The following is a 12,790-nucleotide window of genomic DNA, read 5'->3' as shown; positions in this document are numbered from 1 at the left end:
GGGGGGTCCCCCGTGTCCCCTGGGTGCCACAGGGCCCGTGCGTGTCCCCAGCGGCGGGCGCTGCGGCTGTCCCCAAGTGTCCCTCCATGTCCCATGGGTGTCTCCTGGGTGCTGCGGGTCCCCCGGGTGTCCCACCACGTCCCCTGGGTGCCCCCGGGTGTCCCCTGGGTGCCCCAGGGCTGGCAGATCGTCCCCTGTCCCCTCGTCCCCAAGGGTCGGGGTGCCCGCGGTGTCCCCGAGGACGCGGTGCCGCTGCTGTCCCCGAAGCCCCCCCTCCGTGTCCCCGTGGGTGGCGGTGCCACCAGCGTCCCCCGCAGGTCACGGCGCCGTGGGGGCCCCCTCGGTGTCGCTGTCGCTGCTGTCACCCATGTCGCCGAGGTCCCCGAGGTCCCCGCGGGGCAGCGCGAAGGGCGGTGGCAGCTCCTCGTCCGAGGAGCCCAGCGAGTCCTCGTCCCCCAGGCGCGGCCCCAGCGCCACCGCCCCGAAGGACAGCGGGCCCCGCAGCAGCCGGATCTGTGGGGACAGGGACGGGGACAGGGGATGGGGACGGGGGGACAAAGGGGTAGAGACATGGGGACAAGGATATGGGGATATGGGGACACGGGGACAAGGGGACAGGGGGACAAGGGGAGGGGGATATGGGGACACAGGGACAAGGGGGACAAGGGGAGGGGGATATGGGGACATGGGGACAAGGGGGACAAGGGGAGGGGGATATGGGGACAAGGATATGGGGATATGGGGACACCGGGACAAGGGGACAGGGGGACAAGGGGAGGGGGATATGGGGACACGGGGACAAGGGGGACAAGGGGAGGGGGATATGGGGACAAGGGGGACATGGGGACAAGAGAACGGGAATATGGGGACAAGAGCACAGGGGGCGGGGAGACAAGGGGACAGGGATGAAGGAGATGGGACAGGGGACACGGGGACAAGGGGGCGGGGGACACGACGACAAGGGACAAGGGAGGGGACAGCAGAGAAGGGGGGAAGGGTGACACAGGGAGGACCATTGTCACCAGCTGTCCCTGCAGCACCGCGGGGACATCGCCGACAGCACCACCCTGATGGCACCACCCGCACGGGGACCGGGAGCGTCCCGGGGGGGCCCCCCTGCGCCACGGGCAGGAGTGGGTCCCTGAGGCACCCGAGGGTGACGGCCCCAGGATGTGGGGCCCACAGCACCCACGGGTGGGTGGGCAGGGCAGGGGTCTGCCAGCACCCACGGGGGCAGGATATGTCTCTCCCGGCACCCACGGGTGCAGGGTAGCACCCACGGGTGCAGCACATACACCTCCTGGCACCCACGGGGGCAGGATATGTCTCTCCTGGCACCCACGGGTGCAGGGTAGCACCCACGGGTGCAGCACCCACCTCCCGGCACCCACGGGTGCAGGGCAGGGGTCTGCTAGCACCCACGGGTGCTGCACCCACCTCCCGGCACCCACGGGTGCACAGCACAGTTCTCCGAGCACCCACGGGCGCAGCCTCCACCTCCCCCAGCACCTCCTGGGTGCGGGCGCCGGGTCTCCCAGCACCGCCGGGTGCAGGACGGCGGCGCCGCAGCACCCATGGGTGCCTTACCTCGGCCTTGAGCTCGTCGATGTGGTCCTTGAGCTGCCGGATGTACTGGGCGGCGTCCGAGTGGTTGAGCTGCCCCTGGAGCATCCCCTCCTCCCTCTGCGGGTGCGCGCGGGTCAGCGGGTGCCCCCCTGTCCCCCGGGCCCCCCCCCCCCCCCGTGTCCCCACGGTGTCCCCCGGTGCCACCCACCTGGATCTCCAGCTCGGCGACGCGCTGCCGCATCTCGGCCAGGGCGGCCATGCTGTCGGCCTCGCGCAGCCGCACCGCCATCACCTCCTCCTTGCTCTGGGGACACGCGTGGCACCGTGTCAGCGCGACAGTGTGGCACCGTGTCACCGTGTCACCACGGCAACGTGGCACCATGTCACCCCGTCACTGTGTCATTGTGTCACCGTGTCACCCTGTCACCGTGTCACTGTCATTGTGTCACCCCGTCACCACATCACATCACTGCATCACCGTGGCACTGCGTCATCATGTCACCGTGTCACCCCATCATCGTGTCACCGTGTCACTGGGTCACCCCATGGGTGAGGGAGATGGGACCCCAGGGGAGGGGACAGTGTGACAGCAGGGACGTTGGGACCCTGTGGGTGACGGGGATGGGACCCCCAGGGGAGGGGACACTGGGGAGGGACAGTGGGTGTCCCCAGGGAGGGGACAGGGGTGTCCCCAGCGAGCCTCTGAGGGCGTCCCCAGGACAGGGCTGGCGAGGACCCGCGGACGCCCCGCAGGGAGAGGCAGGGGGTGTCCCGCGCATGTCCCCAGGCGTCCCACGCGTGTCCCCGAGTGTCCCACCTTGCACTGGGCCTCGGCGTGCTTGCGGTGGCTCTCGCTGAGCTGCGCCTGCAGCCCCTTGCTCTGCGCCGCCGCCAGCCGCAGCTGCTCCCGCAGCCCCGCGCACGTCTGCTCGGCGCGGCCCAGCACCGTGCGCTGGATCTGGCCCTGCCGTGGGGCGGGGGGACATGGGGGGGGGGGGACAGGCCTGTCACCGCCCCTGCTGGACCACCGCCACCACCACAGGCATGCTCAGCCCCCCCCCGGTGGCCCAGCACCGTGCCCCCCCCGCCCCGGCTCCCAGTAACTCCAGCTCAGCACCCATGGGTCTGGTACCTCCAGGTCAGCACCCACGGGCCCAGCACCCCTGGTTTAGCACCCGCACCTCCAGCACCCGTGACTCCAGTATCCCCAGTATCCCCAGTTCAACACCAATGGCCCCAGTAGCCCCCAGTTCAGCACCCCACACACCCAGCACCCATGTCCCCATCACACCCAGCACCCAGCACCCAGTGCCCAGCACCCAGCGCCCAGCGCCCAGCACCCAGCACCCAGCGCCCAGCGCCCAGCACCCAGCACCCAACTCCCAGCACCCAACTCCCAACTCCCAGCACCCAGCACCCAGCGCCCAGCACCCAGCACCCAGCACCCAGCACCCAGTGCCCAGCACCCAGCACCCAGCACCCAGCACCCAGCACCCAGCACCCAGTGCCCAGCACCCAGCACCCAGCGCCCAGCACCCAGCACCCAGCACCCAGTGCCCAGCACCCAGCACCCAGCGCCCAGCACCCAGCACCCAGTGCCCAGCACCCAACTCCCAGCACCCAGCGCCCAGCACCCAGCACCCAGCACCCAGTGCCCAGCACCCAGCACCCAGTGCCCAGCACCCACCTGTGTCTCCAGCTGCAGCACCCGCTGCCGCAGCGCCCGCAGCTCGGCCTGGGCCTGGGCCTCGCGCAGCCGCGCCGCCACCACGGCCTCCTGCAGCGCGTTGGCGTTGCTGCGCCGCGGGGACTCCTTCCAGCGCCCGCCCGCGCGGCCCGCCTGCACCCAGAGGGGACGAGGCGCTGGGACAAGGGGACCCGGGCGGCCGGGAGGGGACCCGGGTGACCGGGAGGGCCCCCCAGGCACTGGGACAAGGGACTTGGGTGGCCGGGAGGGGACCGAGGGGGCCTCACCTGCCAGCTGTCGCTGAGGTCCTTCACCTGCTGCTGCAGCTCCGTCAGGGACTTGACGGCCTCGGCCTCGCGCAGCGCCAGCGCCTGCAGCTCCTCCTGCAGCCTCACCACGTTGTCCTCGTCCGGCAGGAGGCTGCTCCTCTGCGGGGACACGGGGACATCGGCGGGGACGCCCCGGGGTTGGGGACGCCCCGGGGTCGGGGGCACCGCGGGGCTCGGTCCCCTCCGCCGGGGGGAGGTGGGGATGGACGCTCGTGGGGCGTTGGTGGGAGCTGACGGTGGGGACAGGGGACATGGGGACACCTGGGGACAGCTGTGTGGCACTGGGGGACAGGGGACAGCAGGTCCAGGACCCCCCACGGCCACTCGTGTCTTTGTCCCTGTCCCCAAGACCACTCATGTGACAATCTCCGTCCCCAGAGCCATCTGTGTCACACTCGCCGTCCTCAAGGCCACTCAGGGGATTGTCCCCAGCCTAGGGACCACTCACAGGACAGTCCCCAAGGCCCTTCGTGTGGCTGTCCCCAGCCCCAAGGCCCTTCGTGTGGCTGTCCCCCCCCCAAGGTCCCATATGGCTGCCCCCACCCCAAGGTCCCATATGGCTGTCCCCAACCCCGGGGTCCTTCCGTGTGCTCGTCACCAACCCCGAGGCCACCCCCGTGACCGTCCCCGTCCCCAGAGCCCGCGCCACGCCGCCGTCCCCGCCACCTTCTCCATGTCGAGCACTTTGTCCTGCATCTCCTTGAGGGCGCCGAGCGTCTCGCTCTCCCGCAGCCGCGACTGCTCCAGCTCCGTCTCCAGGTGGGTGACGAACTCCTCGCTGAACCGCGGGTTCCCCTGCCGCCGGCCCCGAGGTGTCACCCGTGGGTCCCCCCCCCGCCCGGTGCCGCCGCCGAGCGGGGGGCTGGGAAGGAAGGAGGGCGGCGTGGGGACGCTCGGGGACGCCGGGGGGACACCGACCTGCTGGTCCTGCAGCTGGCGGATGGTGCTCTGGGCGCGCTGGAGGTTTTCGGTGGCCGAGGTGCAGCGCTGCTTCACCACTGCCAGCTCCCGCTTGATGATGTAGTTCTCCTCCGCCTCCTGCGCCCGCGTCACCTGGCCCTTGGGGACAGCGGGGGGGACGTGTCACCTCCGGGGGGATGGGGGGGCACCGAGCCCTGTCCTCGTCCCCCGTCGGGTCGGCGCCACCGGTGGGGGTGAGATGGGATGGGGGTGGGGGGGACACCGGGGAGAGAGGGGACGGCAGTCCTGAGGTGGGGGACAAGAGCATGGTGTGGGGGACGAGGTGACACCCCGTTCTGGGGACATCAGCCCCGTTCTGGGGACACCAGCCTCAAAATGGGTGGCACTGGGGACGAAAGGGTGACGTTAGTCCCGTGGTGGGTGACGCTGGGGACAAGGGGGTGACACTGGCCCTGCGGGGGGACACTGGCCACGGTGGGTGATGCCAGCCCGACAGCAGGGGACACTGGGACAAGGAGGTGACGCTGAGGTGACAGCAGCCCCATGAGGACCTCCGGGGTCATCCTGACCCTTGCCACCTGCACCCAGCGCCGACCTTTTACCCCAGACCCACCTATTTTCTTCAAACTCACCAAAACGGCGGCTTTTTACCCCAAACCCCCTCCCCGAGCACCACCGTGCCGCCCCCTGCTTTCCGTCAAGCCCCCAAACGGGCCCAAAACCCGGAATTTGCCCACCCCAAACCCCACCGATCCTCCTCCCCCCCCCCAAAGCGGGGAAGGTGCGCGGGAGCCTCCGGAAAAGCAGGCAAACCTCCCCGACCGAGCGAGCCAGAGGCTGGGAAGCAAAAAGGTGGGGAGAAAAGGGTTAAAACGCAGCGGAAAAGAGAACAAATAGCCATTTTTTGGGACGCTACCTGGATGAGCCTGTCGGCGAGAGCCGCGCTCTCCTGCGGCCGCCGGTGGAGGAAGAGAAAGAAAGGAGACACGTAACGAGATAAACGGAGGAGACAGAGGCAGCGAGAGAAGCCGTGCAGCAGAGTCACCCGGCACCTTCCCGTTTTGGGGCACTTTCCAAGGATTTTAGCTCTTTCAGGTGCGGGGTGTAGGGGGGAATATGGTAACCGCTGGGTTTTGCCCTAAAACGGAGCGTTTTCCACCTCCTGGAGGGAGAACCCGCTTGGAAAATCGAGGAGGAAGCCGCGTGCCGGACGTGGTTTGCCTTTTTTTTCTTTTTTCCCCACCAAAACGATGCTGAGAAGGGGAGATTTTGGGGGCGCAGCCCCGTAAGGGTGTGCTGGAGGTCGTGAGGTTGCACCCATGGGTGCTGGGTACCTGCACGGCAGCACAGGTGCGGGTATTGGGGGCTCCAGCGTATTTTGGGGTGCTCCAGGGTCTTTTGGGGGGGTTCCAGGTTGGTATTGGGTACCCCCAGGAGGTTTCGGGTGTCCCCGGGAGGTTCTGGGTGCCCCCAGGAGGTTTTGGGGTGCCTCCAGGAGATTTTGGGTGCCCCCAGGAGGTTTTGGGGTGCCAGCCGTGGGGCTCACCTTCTCCAGGGTTTCAATGCGCTGCTTCAGCAGGCGGTTCTCGGTGCGGAGGCGCTGGGGAAGAAAATGGGGAAGAAATCCGGGAAGAATCAGTCTTGGGGGGGTGCTGATGTCCCCAGGGGGGTGACTGAGCCGGGGGACAGCCTGGGGATGGGGTGGCGTGAGGGGAAAAGTGGCCCTGGGCTGGGGCAAAGCGGCCCCAGGGATCATTAAGGCTGCCCCTGGATGGCCCTGGGGACGTGCTCAGTGGCCCTGGTGACAGCTTCAGCAGCCCTAGGATGAGACAAAGTGGCCCAGGGATGGATTAAATATCCCCAAGGTGAGGGTAAATGGCCTCAGGATGGCTCAAAGTGGTCTTGGGGATGAGCCAAAGCAGCCCCGGGGTGGTTTAAATGGCCCCACAGTTGGGCTAAGCCACCCCGGGATGGCTTAAATGGTCCCAGGGATGGGTGAAGGGGCTCCGGCATGGGTCCAAGTAGCTTCAGGATGGCTCAGATGGCCCCATGGACAAGCTAAACAGCCCCAGGATGGCTCAAAGTGGTTCCACAGATGAGTAAAACGGCCCTGGAATGGGCTAAGCTGTGCAGGAAGGGCTCAGGTGGCCCTGGGGATGGGTGAAGTGGCCCCGGGAATGGCCCAAAGAGCCCTGGGGACACCCCAAGCGTGTCCTGGGATTGGCTGAATGTCCCCAGGCCGCTGCTGCACGACCCCGTCTCACCTTGATCTCGATCTGCTCCTCCATCTCCTTGTTCTTGATGGCGGCGTACTCCTTCTCCAGCCTGTGGGGGACACGGGGACGAGCTGGGACACGGGGACGGGGCCAGGCACCCAGCCGTGCGTCCCAGGGGGATGCCGCGGGGCGGCAGGAGCCTGTCTCACCTCTTCATCTTCTTGGGGTTGTACTTGACCTGGAAGGCCCTGAGGATGAGCTTGTCGGGGCAGCTGTCAAACTGATGCGGGATCACCTTCTGGAAGTACTGCGGGCACAGCGCCCACCGCCGGGGGTGAAGCCATGCCCCCCGCGGCAGCCCGGCCCCGAAACGCAGCTCGGTTTTATCGACCGCCCCGAAACACGGCCCCAGAAGCAGCCCGGCACACCAAGCGGTCCCAAAACACGGCCCCCAGCCACGTCCCGCCCAGTAAGCCCACCAAATCTGCCCCGAAACGTGTCCCATCGGACAGGAATTTGCTGCAAAACGCAGCCCATCACGTGAATCAACCCCAAAATGTGGCCTCGTGCGTGAACGGACCCCAGAACATGGCCTGATGTGGAAACTGGCCCCAAAATACGACCCGTTGCGTAAATCCACTCCAGGACATGCCCCCAGACATGTTGTGTTTCATAAACCTGCCCCAAAACACGTCCCGTTGACTAAATCCACTCCAAACCATGTTTCTTTGGTCAAATCTGCCCCCAAACCACGTCCCATTTCCTGTGTCAGCCCCAAAACACATCCCGTTGGACAAATCTGCCCCCTAAATAAGTCTCATTACTTAAAACTACGCCAAAAAACGCCCCATTGGACAAATCCCCCCCCCCAGACACGCCCTGTTGGACAAATCTGCCCCAAAACATAGCCTGTGGGATAAATCTGCCCCCAGACATGTCCCACGGCCTACACCGGCCCCAAAAGGCAGCAGCACGTACCTGGGACATGCCCTCCATGTCCAGCTGCACGAGCTCGGCCTGGTTGAACTGCAGCAGCGCCATCCCCACGCGGAAGACGATCTCCAGCCCCTGCGGGGAGTGCTGGCACTTTTCCCACCGCCCCCGAGGGGTTTGGGGTTTCTCCCCACAACGCCAGGCAGGGAGCACATTTCCGCACCCAAGCCGCGGTCGCTCGGTGTTCGAGGTGTTCGCCGCGGCCCCGTTACCTCGTACATGAAGATGTCGAAGACGCGCGTGGCCACGGGCAGGGGGAAGGTGGTGAGGAAGAGGGTGAGGAACCAGGACGAGGCGTACATGGAGGTGAGGAAGCTCTGCGACCGAAAGTGGATGTTCAGCTCCGGCAGCTGCTCCTGCGCGGGAGAAACGGGGGAAAGGGAAAAGAAACGTGGCACGGGGGCTGCTGTTAGGGGTCATTCGTGGCTCTTGAGGTGTGGATGGGCCCTCGTGGAGGTCCCCGGGGTGTCGGGGGGAAGGTCCCCAGGGTCCTCACGGATGTTCCCCGGGAGGGAATCGCGGAGAGTCCCTGGGGTGTCTCATGGATGTCCCCAGGACCTCTGGGTGGCCGGACACGAGCTCCACGGGAGGATTTAATTTCTCCAGCATCTCCCAGGCGCTGCCACCTCTCTCCCACCTCGCCTCCCTGATTTACCCTCGGGCTCCTGCCACCCCGAGCGTGCTGGGGGCCGTGCTTACCTGCAGCATGTACTCGAACTGGTAGATGCAGAGTCCCAGCTCGGCCATGCTGGGTTTGAAGAGCTCCCGCAAGCGGTACTCCTGCATCAGCCTCACGAACACGCAGAAGGCCTCCTCCTCGGGCATCTGGAGACCCGGCGGGACACAAATCCCCCCTTAAACATCTGCCAGCAGCTCCAGAACGGAGCCTCTTGCCATCAGGTGATGGGACAGGATGTGCTGGGAGCCATCCCCAGCTGAATGGGAACGTGAACGAGGGATTTTAAACCCGGGGGGAGCAGGGGGGAAGGGGGAACAAGCCCGTTTTGCTCCTGAAGACGAAGAAAAAGGCTCCCGTTTCCCATCCCCCTCCTGCCACCCCCCAAAGGGCGTTAAAAACCCACCAGCAGCTGCTCCTCGCCCAGGGGCCGCCACAAACCTGCATGAGCAGCAGTCCCACGATGAAGGCGCTGCCTTGGCAGTATCCAACCTCCCGGTCCACCAGCGAATAAGCCTGGGAAGATCCCAAAATCAAAGGAAACAGCCGTGTGAGCTGGGGGCCGGGCTGGGGCACCATCCCTGCTCACTGCAGCGGTGGAGGGAGGGCTCGACCACGGCGTAGAAAATGGCTTTTTTAGCTCGTGTGCATGACACTGCTGCAAGGTTCAGTTTAGACCCCGGGAGGCTCCGCTGTCCCTTTCTTGGCTCAGAGGCGTTACCTTCATGACGTTGAAGAGCACCTCCTGGCCCAGGCTGTCCTGGCCCTTGAAGAACTCGTGCTCCGGGTAGGTGCGGGCGATGTCGCGGCGGATGAGCTTCTCGCAGGGCGAGGACATCTTGAGCAGCTCCGAGTACTGGTTTTTGACGGGCATGTCGGTGGCACTGCAGAGCAGCTGCCAGACGATGGCGCGGAAGTGGTGGGGGATCCCTTTGCGGATGAGCTCCTGGGGAAAAACGGGGTAAAACCCTGAGAAAACGGGTTTCCGTCTGCTGCAGGTCAGAGTAAAACCGACGCGCCGTCCCCACCTTCAGCAGCTTCTCCTTCTTCTTCCGCCACTCGTCCCACTCGTTGACGATGCGGCCCCAGAGGATCCAGGTGTCCTCCTCGAGGTGGCTGAGGTTGGAGGAGGCCGAGGAACTGGAGACCAAGGAGGAGCCGCTGTTCCTTCGCGAGCCGTTCATGGAGCGCATCGACTTGGAGTCGGCCTCCAGCAGCCTGCCAGAGACCGAGTTAGCCCCAAAAGAGCCCCGAAGGAGGAGAGAGCCCCCAAAGAGGAGATACTCCTCCAAACCCACCCTAAAGGAGAGACATTCCCCCCCAAATGAGGAAATATTCCCCCAAAAAGCACCCTAAAGGAGATGTTCCCCCCCAAACACCCCCAAAGAGGACATATTTCCCCAAAAACACCCTAAAGGAGGAGAAATTACATTTCAGAGCTGGAGTTTTGGGGCATAACACTGCTTTAATGCCAGGGACGGGGCTTTTTGACTGGTCCTTCGGCTAAGGGAGCCTCAGGGCTTGCTTCCCACCAGCTGGGTAAAAAACCCAACAAAGTGGGTGGGTTTATTACTTATTAGTCCCAAACAGCCACCTCCTGCCAGGGGATCCTACTGACCCACCTGAGCAACCAAACCCTACTGCTCTCAAAGAAAAAGCATAACCTGCCCCCCAAAACCCCCCAGTTGGAGCATTTTCACCTTGGTTTGACCGAAGCGTGGGAGCAGCGTGTCCTCATGGCCCACCCCGTCTGATTTTAGGGGAAATCCTTGCCAAAACAGGGACACCGCAAAGACCCAGCGGGGCGGACACCCGCCGGGGCTCACCGGTTCTGCTCCTCCAGCTTGGCCAGCAGCTCCAGCTCGTCGGGGCTGAGGTTCTCCGAGTCGGAGGTGGGCGAGCACGCCGGGGCCGAGTGGACGGAGGAGAGGGCTTCGTGCGACGACGAGTCGGGGCTGACGGCCGGCGACGCCATCGCGGCGGGGCCGGCGGCGCTCCGAGCCCGCGGGGGTTTTGGGGTCTCACCTGGAAGCCGAACGACCAGGTCAGCAGGACGGGACCCCCTGCTCCGCTCCCCGCGACCTTTTCTTATTCAAACCTCCGGGCGCTGCTGCAAATCTCTTCAAAAAAGCCCGGTTTTAGCTAAGCCGTGGCGTGAGCATCGCTCGATTCGCAGCCCAACGAGAAATTAGCTTAATTTCCTACAAAAGAACCGAGGTTAAGCCCGGTTTTCACGTCAAGCCAGGTCCAAGCACGTCGTCTCGTGTTTGCTGTAAATTAGCTGAATTAAATTGGGCTAAAAACTGGAATTTAGCCCGGTGTCCCCTCGTTTTGGCCCAATGTACCCTCGTTTTCGGCCACCGTACCCTCATTTTGGCTGAAAGTGAGAAGAGAGGATTTACAGAGCACTGCCCCCGCCGGGGATTTGCTTTGGGTGTTGATGCCGCATGATTTGCCCGTTCCAGCCGTGTTTTAGGGAAAAAAAATCCCCTGGAGAGGGCGAAGTCCCAGTCTGGGAACTGCGGGGACTGGTGGAAACGGGGTGGGAAACGGCAGGTTGGTGGGCGCTGCAACGAGGGCTTCGAGCATCGCCCCCCGCGGGGATTTTCTGGAGGATTGGTAGGGACTGGGAACCCCCTGGGAAGCTCCAGCTCATTTTTGGGGCTGAAAACATGCTTTTTGGTGAAAACTGCAGTTGGAGATCAGCAAAGTGAACCTGCGTTTGAAGGGGATTGAGAAAGCGGGGAAAAAAAGGAAGTGTCGTGAACAGGAAACGCATGGTTTACCTGATCTGGGCTCAATTTGCTCCGTGCAGCTCAAGTTATAAAATCACGGGGGTTTTAACCAAAAAGCTGCGTTTCCTTCCCATTCTGGGGGGAAAAAATTGGCCCAAATTGAGCTTGGAGGAGAGCAGCGTGGAGGCGCAGCTGTACCACGACCGAGGCAAATCCGGCGGCGTTTGGTTAATGGTTTTCGAAAAGCAGCAAAATTTAACAGAGCCGCTTCGGGGCGAGAACCGGGTCAATCGTTAACGGGATCGGGCGGATTTGCTTAATAAGCCGGAAATTTTCTCATTTTTTTAAGGGCTGGGGGAGGAAAAAGCCTCAACCGTGCCGAATTCAGCTGCACGTGGCGGGCAGGGCTCATCCTGCAGCGCGTCCGGCCCCGTTAATTCGGTTTGGGTAATTAATATTTCCGAGGTCTCGCCTGCAAAACTCCAAGTTAACGACCAAACCAGGGTCCGACGGGCTGCGAAAACGTCCTGAAATGGCTTTTCAGGAAAAAAAAAACTCCACTCTGACGAGGGATTAAAAAAGTAAAGAAGGAAACACGCAAAATGCACAAATTCAGTTCAGAAGTGAGGCACGAGGATGGCAACGTTGTTTATTCGACCAAAGCGGGTGGAAAAGAGGAGCACCCATTTTTCAACCGTATTTTTTGGGGTGAAATCCTGGTGGTTTGGGGTGGTTTTGTGGCGTGGAGGGAAGGAGCTGGCAGCCCGGTCCTTTGGGGTGTTCCGGGGTTCCTGTTGCAGTGGGAGCAGCCTGCGGGACGATGAACGGCGTGTTCCGGGACGATGGGTACCCAAATTTGCTGAAAATGCTTGAATTTGGAGAAAAAAAGGAACACCACTCGGCGGACGGTTTTTATTTGCAGCATCTCTTGGTGCCGATTTGCACCTTTTTCACCCCATTTTCGCCGTGGTTTTGCAGCGTCTCCCGGTGCTGCTTTGCACATTTTTTTGAGCCGTTTTCGCCGTGTCTCCAACGTTTTTTTCGGCTCCAAAGTTCACCAAAGTGGCGGTTTTGTCGCGGCCGAACACAAAACTATCAAAAATTTGCTCGTTTGCCAGAAAAACCAATTGTTAACACACAAAAGGAGCCGGGTGAGGAAAAAGAATCGATTCCACCCCAAATATTTCAGCGGGACACTTGCGAGCATCACCAGCAGCCGCGGGTGGAGGGAAGAGGAGGAAAACGGGCAAAATGGGTTTAAAAACCGCGTTTTTTGGTGCTGGCATGGATCAAGCCGGTGCAATTTTTTAACTAAAACCCCCCAAAATGCCACTGATGTTAAAAATGACCCAAACCCACCCCAAACCAGGCAAAAAACAAAAGAGAGCAACCCCCTCCTGTGGCCTCCCAGGGCATTTTGGGGGGAAAACCACCCAAAACACCTCTTGGGTGGTGATTTTTGTGCTTTTTGCAGTTCTAAATTGGCTGAAATACACCCAAAACCATGAGGGTTCGGAGTCTTTTGGGGATTTTTCACCCAAATCGTTGTGTTTTTTTTTTTTTTTTGTCCCCCATGGTGGCAGCAGGTATTAAACGCTGCCAGCAAAGCCCCCGACCGAGTGAAAAGCAGTGAAAAAAGGGAAAAAAGGAAAAAAAAAAAAAAAAAA

At 62.8% G+C, this 12,790-nt stretch overlaps 1 protein-coding gene across 3 annotated transcripts; it reads right to left on the bottom strand.

Moving 5' to 3' along the window:
- Positions 1–232: 232 nt before the first annotated feature.
- EVI5L (ecotropic viral integration site 5 like) lies at positions 233–11,315 on the bottom strand. Of its 3 annotated transcripts, none has more exons than XM_035308743.1 (20): positions 11,175–11,315; positions 10,215–10,413; positions 9,417–9,606; positions 9,110–9,334; positions 8,830–8,904; positions 8,412–8,537; positions 7,925–8,068; positions 7,698–7,787; positions 6,929–7,026; positions 6,736–6,828; positions 6,050–6,185; positions 5,420–5,452; positions 4,501–4,641; positions 4,249–4,377; positions 3,541–3,681; positions 3,254–3,406; positions 2,384–2,530; positions 1,775–1,870; positions 1,588–1,683; positions 233–513 (listed from the first exon to the last, which is right to left on the bottom strand). In XM_035308743.1, the coding sequence occupies exons 2-20, from the start codon at positions 10,361–10,363 to the stop codon at positions 319–321; spliced, it is 2,457 nt and encodes an 818-aa protein (XP_035164634.1). In that variant the 5' UTR covers positions 10,364–10,413; positions 11,175–11,315; the 3' UTR covers positions 233–318. The 3 variants fall into 3 exon arrangements, with proteins under 3 accessions (XP_035164634.1, XP_035164636.1, XP_035164637.1); XM_035308745.1 differs by having other exon boundaries at positions 234–513; positions 6,050–6,103; positions 6,768–6,828; positions 11,175–11,311; XM_035308746.1 differs by lacking the exon at positions 5,420–5,452 and having other exon boundaries at positions 234–513; positions 6,050–6,103; positions 6,768–6,828; positions 11,175–11,312.
- Positions 11,316–12,790: the final 1,475 nt, after the last annotated feature.

This window comes from Oxyura jamaicensis, chromosome 30 (genome assembly GCF_011077185.1).
Source record: "Oxyura jamaicensis isolate SHBP4307 breed ruddy duck chromosome 30, BPBGC_Ojam_1.0, whole genome shotgun sequence".
NCBI lineage: Eukaryota > Metazoa > Chordata > Aves > Anseriformes > Anatidae > Oxyura > Oxyura jamaicensis.
Note: the sequence above shows the minus strand (reverse complement) of the source record. Positions and strands in the feature narration are given on the sequence as shown.